The sequence below is a fragment of the Leptonychotes weddellii genome, chromosome 14 (genome assembly GCF_054177405.1).
Source record: "Leptonychotes weddellii isolate Sample4059 chromosome 14, ASM5417740v2, whole genome shotgun sequence".
In the NCBI taxonomy this organism is placed as follows: domain Eukaryota; kingdom Metazoa; phylum Chordata; class Mammalia; order Carnivora; family Phocidae; genus Leptonychotes; species Leptonychotes weddellii.
In genome coordinates this window covers 52,799,734-52,814,471 of record NC_138382.1, presented here as the reverse complement: position 1 = coordinate 52,814,471, position 14,738 = coordinate 52,799,734, and the positions used below count along the sequence as shown (strand labels likewise).

General features: G+C 39.9%; 1 protein-coding gene across 1 annotated transcript in view; it reads right to left on the bottom strand.

Annotated features, from left to right (window-relative positions):
* Positions 1-14,738, bottom strand: part of INVS (inversin) — a 154,777-nt gene that overhangs the window by 72,123 nt on the left and 67,916 nt on the right. The window contains exons 4-7 of the mRNA XM_081804080.1: positions 11,013-11,186; positions 8,016-8,183; positions 3,139-3,319; positions 205-314 (exon numbers count right to left, since the gene is read on the bottom strand). Coding sequence (XP_081660206.1) covers positions 205-314; positions 3,139-3,319; positions 8,016-8,183; positions 11,013-11,186 — 633 coding nt within the window. The remainder of the gene's footprint in view (positions 1-204; positions 315-3,138; positions 3,320-8,015; positions 8,184-11,012; positions 11,187-14,738) is intronic.

The window sequence follows — 14,738 nt, the reverse complement described above, 5'->3', positions numbered from 1 at the left end:
GATAAGATCAGTGGATTGTAGGAATGCCAATTTCCTGTTTATGATATTGTTTCATACTTTTGCAAGATGTTCTCATTGGGGTAAACCGGGTGACGGGAACATGGGATCTTGCTCTTTTATTTCTTGCGACTGCATATGAATTTATAACTATGTCAAAATAACAATTTAACCAAGAAAAAAAGAGAACTGTCATGTTTTACTTACAGCAAAGTTACTCTGAGCTGCATAGTGCAAGGGTGTTGCTCCTTGGCTGTCGGATGGGATGGTTCCAGACTTATTTCTTTCTAAAAGGAGATAGACGATCTGTGCATGGCCTGAAAGCGGACACAACAAGGCAGTGAGCACATCAAAGGACCACTTAATTTATAATCTATTTAAAGGGAAGTTTTCTGAATAGCAGCCCCCAGGACAGCCTCTTCTAACTTCTCACTAAAATACTATGCTAAGGTAGAACAAAGGCAACACTTACGACACTAAAATCTTAATGCTTCAATCAGAAAGGAAATGACAGTCATTATAATTGCTAGAGTGAGAAAAAGCTGTATCAGGTATCAGCTCAGTGCCTTCCCTGGCTTCACTTTATGACACAGGTGGGAAGCCAGCCTCCGACAGCCATCATGGTCCCCAGTCTCCAGGCTGTGCTGTGTGGAACCGCTGTTGCCCTCTGCTATTCAGGAGGACAAACTCGGTTACATCCTCTTGTGACCTCTGCGGCCTCCTCTCAATCCCCTCTGCCCTCCCTCCCCCACTTTTTTCACTTCTGGGCAGTGATTTCAAGTCCAAGGAAACACGTGGCAGGAACGATGAGGCGGTGGCAGAGGAAATATGCAGCGCATCCGAGAGGGCATGGTTTCCGCAAGCGAGGAGCTCTAGGAAGGATCAAAGAAGGAACAAACCCAGTAATAGCAGATTTGGGAAATCTGAATTTCAGGCATTCTATTGCCTCAGCATAGTGGGGACCTGGGCAATGAAGATGCCACATCAGCAGAACAAGGACACACTGCATGAAAACCGGGCAGAAAAAGGGAATCTGAGTGGGAGTTGTGCTCATCTACCCGCTCCCACATATGATCCGAGCTGGAGTTCCTGGAGACAGGCGAAAAGTAGGATCACAGGCAAGCTACTGAGACACATGCCATCTTGTTGGAAAGATAATGAGGAAAATTCAGTAAGGGCAATATGAAAACATACCATGGGACAAGGAAAAAGGAACACCACCACAAAGATGAAGCGCATACCTCAGAAAATGATCTAGAGAAGGATCCAGAGGAAAATTTCAGGAAACTGTCTGGCATCCTTGACTTGTGCAAAGAGATGGCCTCTATGAAATGAAACAGAATATCCTAAGAAGGACATAATCTGAAATGAAAAGGTGATGGAAGGAGGTGAACAGGAAATAAGTCAAGATACAAAGAAATTTGGATGAGAGAAGGAAATCAAAATACAACCTAAAATACAATCGATGAGAGGCAGAAAGAAAGCAGAACTTACGGAACAAAAAGTCAATGTACTGATATGGAGACAAACTTGTGAAGTCCTCCCAGGATGCGGAGGAAAAGGAAAAAGGGATGAAACTGAACACTGAAATGAGATCTAAATAATAATTATAAATCTGACAATAAAACTGAATGTAAATGCAAAAAGTATTTTAGAAAGATACAATGTGTAATTTATTTATTTATTTATTTATTTTAAAGATTTTATTTATTTGAGAGAGAGACTGAGAGAGAGAGAGCATGAGAGGGGGGAGGGTCAGGAGGGTCAGAGGGAGAAGCAGACTCCCTGCCGAGCAGGGAGCCCGATGCGGGACTCAATCCAGGGACTCCAGGATCATGACCTGAGCCGAAGGCAGTTGCTTAACCAACTGAGCCACCCAGGCGCCCACAATGTGTAATTTAAAAACAAAGTCCATAATAATAATTGGGAAAAACTTCAGATTATATTAACAAATACTAAAAAAGTGATAAGTATGCTAAGTGGAAATCAATAGATGTAGTTTTGCTCTTAACTCTGACTCATGTTTTAAAACATTTTTGATAAATTTAAAAGTAACCACTAGCAGAACCTAAAAACCCTCCTAAAACATTAGGCAATTCAAAACCAAATAACAACAAACCTAATCTATATACCAAAAGGCAGAAAACATTAAGGAAACGGGGGAAAAAAAAAAAACCCAAAATAAGAAAAAAACCAAAACACCAATAATACTCAAAGAGCAGAATAGCAGAAAAAAGACCAAATTAGATCTTATAACAGTGACTATTAATGGGTAAACCTCCTTCACTAAAAGAGAAAGTCTCTCAGATTGCATCCCCTGAAAAATCAGACACATAAACGTATTTACACTCTCTCATCTAACAGAGTGGTCCCCAAAAAGGTTAAGTAAGAGGCTTATCAGGAAAATATGAAGAAAAAAAAATCACATATCAGAGTATTGGCACAGACATAAAATTAAAGTCCCCTCCCAAAACACACAGGCACTGAATGTGAAAAGATTATTTTATATTTACATTTGTTGATGAATGTGCATTACTTTTAAAATAAAAATTAAAACATGTTAAGACATTATGTTGAAATTAAAACCAATATATAACAGAGAATATATTATATTACTAAAATTTAAGCGTACAACAGAGGGATTTTAGTATGAGATGCCGCATATCAATTAAAAATTAAACGAAATATGTCAATCAGAGAAAGATAAGTATCATATGATCTCACTGATATGAGTATTTTGAGAAACAAGGCAGAGGATCATAGGGGAAGGGAGGGAAAAATGAAACAAGATGAAACCAGAGAGGGAGACAAACCATAAGAGACTCTTCATCTCAGGAAACAAACTGAGGGTTGCTGGAGTGGAGGGGGGTGGAAGGGATGGGGTGGCTGGGTGATGGACACTGGGGAGGGTATGTGCTATGGTGAGCGCTGTGAATTGTGTAGGACTGATGAATCACAGACCTGTACCCCTGAAACAAATAATACATTATATGTTAATAAAAAATAAAAAAATTAAAATTAAAAAAAATTAAAATAATTAAATGGGAGGTGGATGCTGACAGGGGAAGGGAAGCCATGGAAAGTTTCTGGTATTCATGTAGTTCCTCCTACCGCTGATCCTTTGATTCACAGTTATCTCACCTAGTAAGGCTGCCCAGTGCAGCGGGGTTCGAAATAAGTTATCGTAAGATGTTATATTGCAGCTTTCGTATGAGGTCAAGACATCAACCACTGTCACATTCCCATCGGCGACTGCAAAGTGAAGAGGTGTCCGACCCTCGTAGTCTTGCCAGTTCAGTAAAGACTCCGTGGGAGCAGCATCCTATTTTTAAGGAACCAGAGACTTCAGATACACATGGAATCCTCAGTAAATCACACTGGACAAACGCATTAACTGAGCAATTTTCTAAACCTGTATATTCTTAGCACAAAGTGGTAAATTCAGAAAAAATTACACATTCTAAGTCTTTAAAACTTTGTCACGTTTAACTCTAAAAAATGCAGAAAAGATACAATAAATACTAATACTGATTATCCAGACTGAATAGGTGTCAGTATTTTGCCTAATGTGCTTTTGTATCTACAATGGATTCAGCTAAAGCTGTATGTTTTGTACTTCTGTTACATATGTGTGCATCCACAAACAGTACATAAATTATGTATGTATGTTTTCAATATTTACACCTTTGAGTTTATACTATGCATATCCTTTGGCAATTTTTTCTTTCAACACTATACTTTTGGGTATTTATGTTGATACTAGTTCATTTGTTAAACCACAATTTAGTTATCCATTCTCCTACTGAGGGACAGTTAGGTTATTTACATTTTTCCCATTATTAACAATAATGCTGCATGAACATGCTTCCATTACAGGTCTCCCTGTAGCCCATGTATGAGATTTTTCTCTAGCCCAGACACCTAGCAGGGGAATTGCTGAGTAGAAGGATATTTACATTTTCAACTAGGTATTAGACTGCTCTCCAAATGGTTACACTAATTAACACATCCATGACAATGTGTAAAAGTTTTTATTTCCCCACATGCTGGCACAAATTCACCTCTTGGTATTATCAAGCTTACTACATTTTTTCCCATATAGGTGTGGAAAGCATTTTCTGACGTTTTAATTTGTATTTATTTTATGAATGAGGTTGGGATTCATCATATGTTTATTGGCTATTCTGTTTAAATTGACAGTTCACATTTACTCATTTTTCTATGAGGTCTTTGTATCCACTGCTTAGGTCCCCTTTCAAGAATAAAGGACTTAAGGCGCCTGGGTGGCTCAGTCGTTAAGCGTCTGCCTTCGGCTCAGGTCGTGATCCCAGGGTCCTGGGATCGAGCCCCGCATCGGGCTCCCTGCTCAGCGGGAAGCCTGCTTCTCCCTCTCCCACTTCTCTGCTTGTGTTCCCTCTCTCGCTGTCTCTCTCTCTGTCAAATAAATAAATAAAATCTTAAAAAAAAAAAAAAAAAAGAATAAAGGACTTATTTCCCTAGCTGCTGTGAGTGCTGCCGGTAGATGACCCTCAACAGTCAGACTTCTGTGATTGCTTCAGCTGAAGAGTTGCCTCATGCAAGGTCGTATTCCTTCCCAGATCAGGTCATACCCAAAAGCCAAGACCTCCTGCCCCAATTTGAGAACTCTCCAAAGAGCCACCCCAGATTTAAGCTGCCTGTACAGCCATCCTATTTTATAAAACAAGTGCATGAAAGGTATTATAAACACTTCAAAAAAGAGAAGTAGAATTTTACCACAGTGGTATTTTAGGCCTTTGAGTCTCCCAAGGACTAAGATGTGTTTACAAGGGGAAAAAAAAAAAGCCAAATCTATGAGGAAATAAGATATTATGAGTGACAAGTATCCTCTAAAGACTTCAGATAATGGAACTGACAGATAAAGAATATAAAATAACTATCTATAAAGCATGTAAGAAAATAAAAAATGAAACAAAAAGTGATTCAAGGAACAAAAACTATCAAGAAGACCCAGCAGACATGAAAACAAAACAAAACAAAACAAAAAGAACTTTTATTTTCTTAAAAGATTTTATTTATTTGACACAGAGAGAGAGAGAGAGAGAGCATAAGCAGGGAGAGTGGCAGGCAGAAGGAGAAGCAGGCTCCCCACTGAGCAGGGAGCCCGATGCGGAGCTCGATCCTAGGACCCTGGGATCATGACCTGAGCCAAAGGCAGACGCTTAACTGACTGAACCTCCCAGGTGCCCCCCAAAAGAACTTTTAGATGTAAAAATATAATCCCTAGGATTAGAGGTTCAATGAAGAGGGCAAACAAGAGAGTGGACTCAGTGGAGGGAAGTCTTGGTCTATAGGAAAGCACATCTGTTATTACCCAGAACACAGCAAGAGAGATGAGACGATGGAATGTAGAAGAGAGGAGACACGGATAATAAAATGAAAAGGTCTAAAATATGTATAACTGGGACCTTAAAGGCAAGAATATAGAGAATGAAAGAGAGATAATATTTAAAGAGATAATAGCTATATATTTTCCAGAACTGATATGCAATAAGAGTATACACCAAATAGGACCAAAAAAATTTTTAAAAAAGCACCATCCCTAGACGCACTGTAGTGAGACTGCAGGATGCCACACAGAGAAGAATTTAAAAGCAGCCTGAGAGAAAAGTTAGATCATCTAAAAATTAATGACAATTAGACCAATAACAGACTCCTCCAGAGGAACAATGAAAGGCAGAAAGAAGCAAAATAATAGCCCGAAAGAGTTGAGAAATAACTATTGCATATACAAAATAATTTTATCTAAATTTTATCTAAAATCTAATTCCTGTGTTATAAGCAAATAGAACTAAATATCAGACTACCATAGCTTGTAAGTTGGAATTTGAGGAGTGATTAGAAACCTCAAAGAATCCACTGATAAATATTCAAAATTAATAAGAAAGTATAGCAAGTTGGTTAGATGCATTTTTGTTTTGTTTTGTTTTTGATGCATTTTCTTTTTTTTTTTTAAAGATTTATTTATTTGACAGAGAGAGACACAGCGAGAGAGGGACCACAAGCAGGGGGAGTGGGGGAGGGAGAAGCAGGCTCCCCACCGATCAGGGAGCCCGATGCGGGGCTCGATCCCAGGACCCTGAGATCATGACCTGAGCCGAAGGCAGACGCCCAATGACTGAGCCACCCAGGCGCCCGTTGATGCATTTTCAATGAATAAAAATATCAACTGCCTTTCTATGTACCTGCAACAAGCAGTTAAATATATATCCTAGACATGCTAAAAAAAAAAGTTCAGGGGCACATGGCTAGCTCAGTCAGTAGAGCCCATGCTGGCTGTAGAGATTACTTAGAAAAAAAAAAAGTTCAAAGCAGCACTATTTTTTTAAAAAGATTTATTTATTTATTTATTTGAGAGAGAGAGAAAGACAGAGTGAGTGCTAGTGGGGGGAGGGGCAGAGGGAGAGAATCTTCAAGCAGGCTCCCCGCTGATTGCAGAGCCCCTCCAGGGGCTCAATCTCACTACCCTGAGATTATAACCTGAGCCAAAATCAAGAGTCCAACACTTAACCCCCTGAGCCACCTAGGCGCCCCAAAGCAGCACTATTTTTTTTAAAGATTTTATTTATTCATTTGAAACACAGAGATACAGAGAGAGAGAGAGCATGAGCAGGGGGAGAGGCAGAGGGAGAGGGAGAAGCAGGCTCCCCGCTGAGCAGGGCTCCATCCCAGGACCCCGGGATCATGACCTGAGCCAAAGGCAGACGCTTAACCATCTGAACCACCCAGGCGCCCCAAGCCGCACTATTTTTAAATAGCGAAAAACTAGAAATAGTTCCAAATGTTTATGAATAACTGAATAATGCATGGCTTGTTCATAAAATGGAAATACTATATAACAGTAAAAAATAATATATTACAGTTATACACAGCATAGATAAAATCACTAGCATAATATTGAACAAGAAAAACATGTTGCAAAAGAAGACATTCAATGTGATTCCATGTACACAAAATTCAAAAACATTAAAAACGAAATAATATATTGTTTACGAATATAAATATATGTGGTAAAATATAATGAAAATCAGGAATGATAAACATGAAATTGAGGAGAGTGGCTGCTTCTCAGAAAGGGGAGAATAGAGTGTTGCTGAGCGGTACCTAGGGAGCTTCAAAGGTAACGGTAACATACTCATTTTTAAACTCAGACGTGAGGGGCGCCTGGGTGGCTCAGTGAGTTAAACGTGGGATTCTCGATTTCGGCTCAGGTCATGAACTTAGGGTCTTGAGATCGAGCCCTGTGTCAGGCTCCATGCTGGGTGTGGAGCCTGCTTAAGATTCTTTCTCTTCCTCTGCCCCCTCCCTGACCCCTGCTCGCGTGCTCTTTGTCAAAAAAAAAAAAAAAAAGATAAACTCAGAGATGAGTACATGAGTATTTGTGGTTTCCATATTCTTTATATCTTACCAGTATTTTACAAATGTTATCTCTATGCAGTATTTAATAAGCACAAGTATAAAACAAAGTCAGGGGATGATAAACACAAATTCAGGAAAGTAGGTGAAGGGGGACAGGGCAAGCAAGGCACAGGGGGAGAGAATGTATTTGGAAACTGGCACATAGGGAGGGGTGCCTGGGTGGTGCAGTCAGTAGTCTCTGACTCCTGGTTTCATCTCAGATCGTGATCTCAGGGTTGTGAGATTGAGCACACCAGTCCGGCTCTGCGCTCAGCATGGAGTCGGCTTGGGACACTCTCTCCCTCACCCTCTGCTCACCCCCACCCCCACTCTCTCTCTCTCGCAAATAAATAAATAAATCTTAAAAAGAAAAGAAAAGAAAAGAAATTGGTACATAGGAAATTCTGTGTGGTCTTAAATAGCAGCACTAAAATGCTCTATTTATTGAGTGATGGGTTTCCATGTGCTGTATTTCTTTTGCTTCATAATTTATTTGTGTGTCTTAGATCTGCTTTTGTGTACTGGCTATCTCATAATAAAAAATTGTTTTTTGGAAAGGTGAGCAGCACCATTGTACTCACCAGAATGCATCGTACTGTATGAACAGCACTTGGGTCCTTGTGGTTGGCTGCCCAGTGAAGTGGGATCTTGCCTTCGACGTCAGGAATCCCAATGTTGGAGTCATGCTTGATAAGCAGCTTTACGTGCTCAGGGTTATTGTAGTAGGCACTCCAGTGCAGAGCTGTTTGCTGCAAAATTCAGAGTCTCAAAAAAACAACAGTAACAAGAGAAACAGTAACAACACAACAAACTTTCCCCAAGCTTTTATTGTGTGACAGGCACCGTTGTAAGAGCTTTATATATTTTACCTCAGATAGTCATTATGACAACCCTGGGAGATAAGTCCTCTGACTTTGCATGTGATTGATGAGAAAATGGAGCACAAGGAGGACGAGCAATCTGCTCAGGGACATAAAGGTAGTTAGCAGTCCAATTGAGATTTTAACCCAGGCAGTCTGAGTCCAGAATCTGACCTCTTATTCATGATAGGCACGTAGGTCATCAGGTACTAATCAGTGAGATTAGTAATACTGAGAAAAAGAATAGCATCCCAGTAGTTTATGAATAATTATCAATAAAGTGATGACCTTGATATTGCACCAAGTACCTTAAGGATTTGATGGAATGTTTTGAATTTCGGTATCTATCAAAAAGAAGATCCATGCGCAGGAAATCACGGATCTGGAATCCATTTCTTACACCAAAGTACAAATTTAAATTTAACTATAATTTTACAGGATAAATTCTTATACCTACTACTGATGTTAAGATACATGTTGAGGATACAGCAATACTTGCTTTATTTTAGGTAAAAGTTAAAAAGGAACATCTTGATGGGGTACCTGGCTGGCTCAGTTGGAAGAGCATCCAACTCTTAATCTCAGGGTCATGAGTTCGAGCCCACGTGGGGTGTGGAGCTTACTTAAAAAATAAATAAAATAGGGCGCCTGGGTGGCTCAGTCGTTAGGCGGCTGCCTTCGGCTCGGGTCATGGTCCTGGGGCCCTGGGATCGAGCCCCGCATCAGGCTCCCTGCTCGGCGGGAAGCCTGCTTCTCCCTCTCCCACTCCCCCTGCTTGTGTTCCCTCTCTCGCTGTGTCTCTCTCTGCCAAATAAATAAATAAAAATCTTTATAAAAAAATAAAATAAAATGTCATAAATAAAATGTACTAAAAAAAAAAGAACACTCTGAACTTGTTGGCATTGCTTTAAAATCCCCCCTGCCGTTCTCATCAATAAACCACAGTAAGACTGGTCTCCCTATTAGAAGAGTTACTGAGGGAACACAGAAATGGTTGCACTGTACATTATCCCTTATAAATAGCAGTGTCATCAATTCAATCTAGAATCAGATCATTTAACAGGAGGAACCAAGCTCACTTGCTACCTAAAAAACTTTAAATGTTGACATATGTGGTATTCAGGGAAAGTGTACCTACAGGCATTTAATATGAAGAGTCACTCATTACTCTTGATTTAGTAATGACTACAGAACAAAAACAGTCACAAATATAATAGCAATAATTTCCTATAGCCACATTTTTTTTCTTTCTTTCCTTCCTTCCTTCCTTCCTTGACCTTGCAGATCTGTTTTCCATCTGTCTGACTGGATAACCTCCCATCCGTGTTCCGTAACAGAAGAATACACAAGTACTGGAAGATAGCAGGGAGTTCCTAGAAGACACTGGGGAAGACATTATAGAGCCTAAAGACATCTGGGGCTTTGCAAGTGATTAATGGTCTTTGTGAATTGATCAAAGTGCTTTTTCGGTGAAATATTAGCACTACAAATGCTGTGAGTAAGGAATAATATTAGTTTATAGTCGTTGTAAAATAAAGTCAAAGTTAATTTCAGAACACTGGGTTCTGTGAGTAACAGCTAAACAAAACCTGAAAACGACACGAAGAACCCGTGAGAATAAAGGGATCACTGGACGTGAACGCAGCGGGTTTAATCCCAAGAGTTTTAATTACGTGGGAGTGTTGGAGTTAGCAAGACTCCATGGTTTGGAGCCTGGTGGAAAGGGAGAGGATTTTTGTACTTGTCTAACTGAATAGCACATTCTTTTCCTGTAAAGAACGATGAAAGCGTTGATTGAAACAGTGACCGGCTTGCACAAGATGGTAAAAGTCAAGAGCTGGGAAGATCACAGACGCCAGCAACAAATGCCAGAGCAGATGTTAGAGCCAAAATGAAATGAATAATATTCATTTTATAGCTAATGTTTCCTGAGAGCATACTATGCACTGGGCACTGTGTTAAACCGTATTTATATGTGCTATCTTCAACAACCCTATCATTCCCTTTTCACATATGAGAAAATGGAAGCGTAGAGGAGTTAAGAAAATTTGCCCAAAGCCGCAGAAAGAGTTAAGTAGTGGCTTCTAGACTGAAACCCAAGCAGTCTGATGCTAAAGCCCAGGCCTTTAAACCACTATGCGCCTCCTATGTTGCCCAGGCATTTGGCCACCGCAAGTCTAGCACCAATGGTGACTATCGCTATTAGCTATCAAATACTGGGGTCTGGGCATAGGCCTGGGTTGAATTCTGGTCCTGCCACTTGGATCTTGAACAGAATTTAATCCTCCCGAGTTTCAGTTTTCCCATCAGTGAAAAGGAGATGATACTACCTACCACACGTGGTTGGTAGGAGATTTAAAGGACTGAATTTAAGGAAATATTTCACTGGGGAGTATGAAGACAAGGAAATGTCCCAAGTGATGAGTGATAATTCTTCTTGAGGTTTCACATCATAAAAAGAAGCATTTGCAGGGCGCCTGGGTGGCTCAGTTGTTAAGCGTCTGCCTTCGGCTCAGGTCATGATCCCAGGGTCCCGGGATCAAGCCCCGCGTCGGGCTCCCTGCTCAGCGGGGAGCCTGCTTCTCCCTCTCCCACTCCCCCTGCTTGTGTTCCCTCTGTGTCTCTCTCTGTCAAATAAATAAATAAAATCTTAAAAAAAAAAAAAAGGAAGCATTTGCGTTTTGCTCTCATTTGCCTCCAATCTTGACAGTCCCTTACCTTGTTTTTATCCTGTGTGTCCACTTCTCCTGCTGCCATAAACTTCAGCAGAAGTGCCAAACACTTAGGGCTCTTGTGCCGGGTGGTCAAGTGCAAAGGGGTCATCTCTTCCAGATCCTTTTGCATCCAGTTTGCTCGGCGTGTAAGTAAGAGTTTCATGAAACGATAATTTCCCTAAATAAAAAATAAGAGACGGTAAGAAGAAATGTAGTCTGGGGCCAAGACATTTTCCAAGTTTTAAAATGTTTTCAGTATTTTAACTATTCTGCTAGAGTAAAAATATTCAGATAAACTGACCAAAGGAAAAATACTTATAATTCCACTACTCCATCAATTGTTTTCCTTTTTCATCTTCCCTTTCAACCACTTCCTAGTGCATACAGTTTACACAGTGGCTGGTTAAGGTTTCATTGTGTTAAAGCACCATCTTTCTTTTTTTTAACTGTTCTATTATCATTTTCAATATTTTCTTTTCTAGAAAATGCTACAATGCACTTTTATTTCCACATGGTTTTTCTTAATTTTTTCATAAGAAAAAATTATCAGGAACCAATTTACTGGGTCAAAGGAGTTCGCACATTTCATGGTTTTTGGCGTATTTTCCAAATTGCTATCTAGTAGCAGCAATGAGATTAGTTTCAGCTCATTCTGAACAATATATCACCTATTATTTATATGCAAAGTATAATAACCTTGTGAAATGAGTGGAGATATAAAACCCCAATTTACAGGTGAAGGGAGTGCGATTCATAGGGGTTGAATGTCTTCTTCACCGTCATCTGGTTAATAAAGTAGGCGGTTAGTTTTCTTGGTGAGAGCAACGTACGGGTACAACTGAGATAGACGCATCTTGTTCAAAGTCTGGGTCCCAGACTCATCCCGTCACCTAAACACCAACCCAGAAGTCACTTCAGGCTGTCCCCTTGGAGGCAATACTCTCCACATCAGTTAAACCCTCCAATCCAGCAGAATCAACCCATCCGGAGAAAGCAGTTTAGCTAAAGGGCCTAGAGCAATACCCAGGTGGGGATCCAGGTCAACCATACGTGTGTGTAATATGGGAGCTTTGAAACAAAACAAAACCTTCAAAAACTAGTTCTTTGGAGCTCCTTCCTGAAGCCCAGTCCCATGTTTCCGATTCTGGTTGGAGCCTTCAGTTCGCTTGGTACCAGGATACGTGAAATTTGACAAGACCAAACTGTATGGCAGGATCAAGTTCTGTGCCTGCTTCAGGCCTACTTATTTCTCCCTATTCACAGCAGAATGGCAGTCAGGGTTATCTGTCCTTTTCATCTTCTAAGAGCCTCTACATCCTTAACTTTGCTGGAAATGTGTTTTTTTTTTAAGCATTATAATGCATTGATATTCTACCATGAGTGGCTATTAGTATTAGCAAAAAGACATTTATTAGTTAAGCAGCAACCACCACATTGTGACAAATGTGAGTCTTAGGCAAAGAGGATCGGCTAGAGAGACAATGAGGTGCAGAAGGATGATGACTTGTCTGCTAACCCACAGGGGCAGAGACAGGATTCAACTCAGCTCAAGGGTTGGGCCACAGAGAAGAATCAGAGGCTACAAAAGCATCCATTAGGCTGTCTATATTAGATGGGCAGACTTGCAATGGACCAAAAAGCCCAGTGACTCAGCTCAATTATTTCCTCTCAGGGAGGCTTTCCTTGACCACCCTAATGGAACTTTTTTTGTTATGCTTTATTCTAGTACCTTCCCATTTCCTTCACAGTACTTTGCTCGGTTTGTAGTTACATATATATTTGCTTCTTTCCCTTCCCTGGGATCTCTGTCACGAGCTGTAAGCATCACAAAGGCAGAGACTGTGTTTTATTGAGCGTTGTCCTTGGCATAGCTCCTGGCACAATATGGGTGCTTCCTCGAAGGACACAGTGAATGAGAGGAAAGAAAATATCTTCCAGAGGTTTTTCTTTTGGTTTAAAAATTCTTAATGTTGCTATATTAGATCATAAGAGCTAAGAATTCTAATTCTCAGATCTCTGGTATTCGGTTACTCTTACTTTTTAATATTTTATCAATTTGGGCATCATTCATCTGGCTTTCTCATGTCATCCAGTGCCAGCTTTTGAGAGGTAAGTGCTAAAATTTCCTCAAGAGGGCACCCTGCTCTAAATCTCTTGCCATCTTCTCTTTGAAAAAAGAAATGATGCCCAGGAAAAACAAATCTATATGGTACTTCTTACCAAAAAATAAGGCTTGACCTTTCTGAGCATAACATTTCAAATATTACAGAATAATTCATCATGACCTTTTAAAGATATTCAATCAGACAATCATTTTGATTCTGAAATTTAGAGGAAAAGGGAAGAAAAGAAGGAAACAGGAATATGTTGGTGGGGGTGACTACTGACTTACAGATGCAGTGCTTACATTGTTCTGGGGATTCAGCCTATACAAAGCACGATGTACTCAGTAATCACATTTATTTATTCTTTCACTCAAAAAACACTCATTGAGCCCTGTCTGAAGCAGGCAACCTGGTAAAATGTTTACACTAAGCTTTACTTATCACAAAGCTCTTTGACATAGATTCTATCTTTGCTCCTCACAGAAGTTACATGGAATACTACATCAAAAACTAATGATGTAATGTATGGTGATTAACATAATAAAAAAAAGATTAAAAAAAAAAAGAAGTTACATGGAAAGGGTTTACAGACAAAGTATCTTCCTGGGCCTCCATTTCCTCCTCTGCAAAACAGGGATAACAGTACCTGAGATTATTGTGCATATGAAAGGATAAAGATCATATTTGTAAAGTACTTAGAACAGTGCACAAAGCAAATGCCTGGTAAATGTTTGCTTGTTTTATTATGAACACTTTTCCTGTGTGGAGGAGGCAACAAAATGTAGCCGACCAAAAGTAGAACCCAGAATGGCCCATGATGGAGACCATACATATAGAAAGATCTGACTGTACATAGCATACACACTTCAGCTGGTGATTATGGAGAGACCCAAGGTTAGGGACAAGTAAAAGTAAAAATAGTTGGAATGTTATAAATAGTGGTTTTCTGGAAATTTTTTTTTACATTGAGAAAGATGCCTATACTCTGCCTACAGATAATGATGACATAGGACCAATAAGGGCATACCCAGCAGGAATTCAGCTGGAACCCTGGGGAGATGTCAGCTTCTGTTCCAAAGGACAGAGACACAAAAGAGATATTATCTACGAATGCTGGGACTAGAAACACTATAATCCGTTTGGACCACAGTCAACTTCCCGGTCTCATGAACAAGCATTTATTAAATGCCCAGGGTATGCAAACTCAATTCTGAGAATGAGCAGAGGGGACAGAGAACTCTAAGATCTAAAATCAGGAGAATATTTCTAGTGTCAGTGGAAAAGGGGTATATACCAGTTTGAGACAGCAAGCTAATGTGATAACTCTCTGGAGGTTGTATGACTCTGGGGACCCATATCACAGACAATTTTTCTTCCTATAAAGCCCTCTCAATACAAAAACAATCAAACAAAATGTCTAAATGTTTCCTCAAAATTGCTTGAAATTCAGAATTCTTAAGTTTTCTGGTTGATTCTTAAATGCAAGAGTAAGGAGGATTTGGAAGTTAGTCATTTAGCACCATCTCTTAGGGGCACACAGAATCTGATCCTGAGATGACCATTGTTTTGGGATCCGCTTTTATAATTTCTGACTGAGTAGAAAACAGTATAAGAGTGAAGGAGGG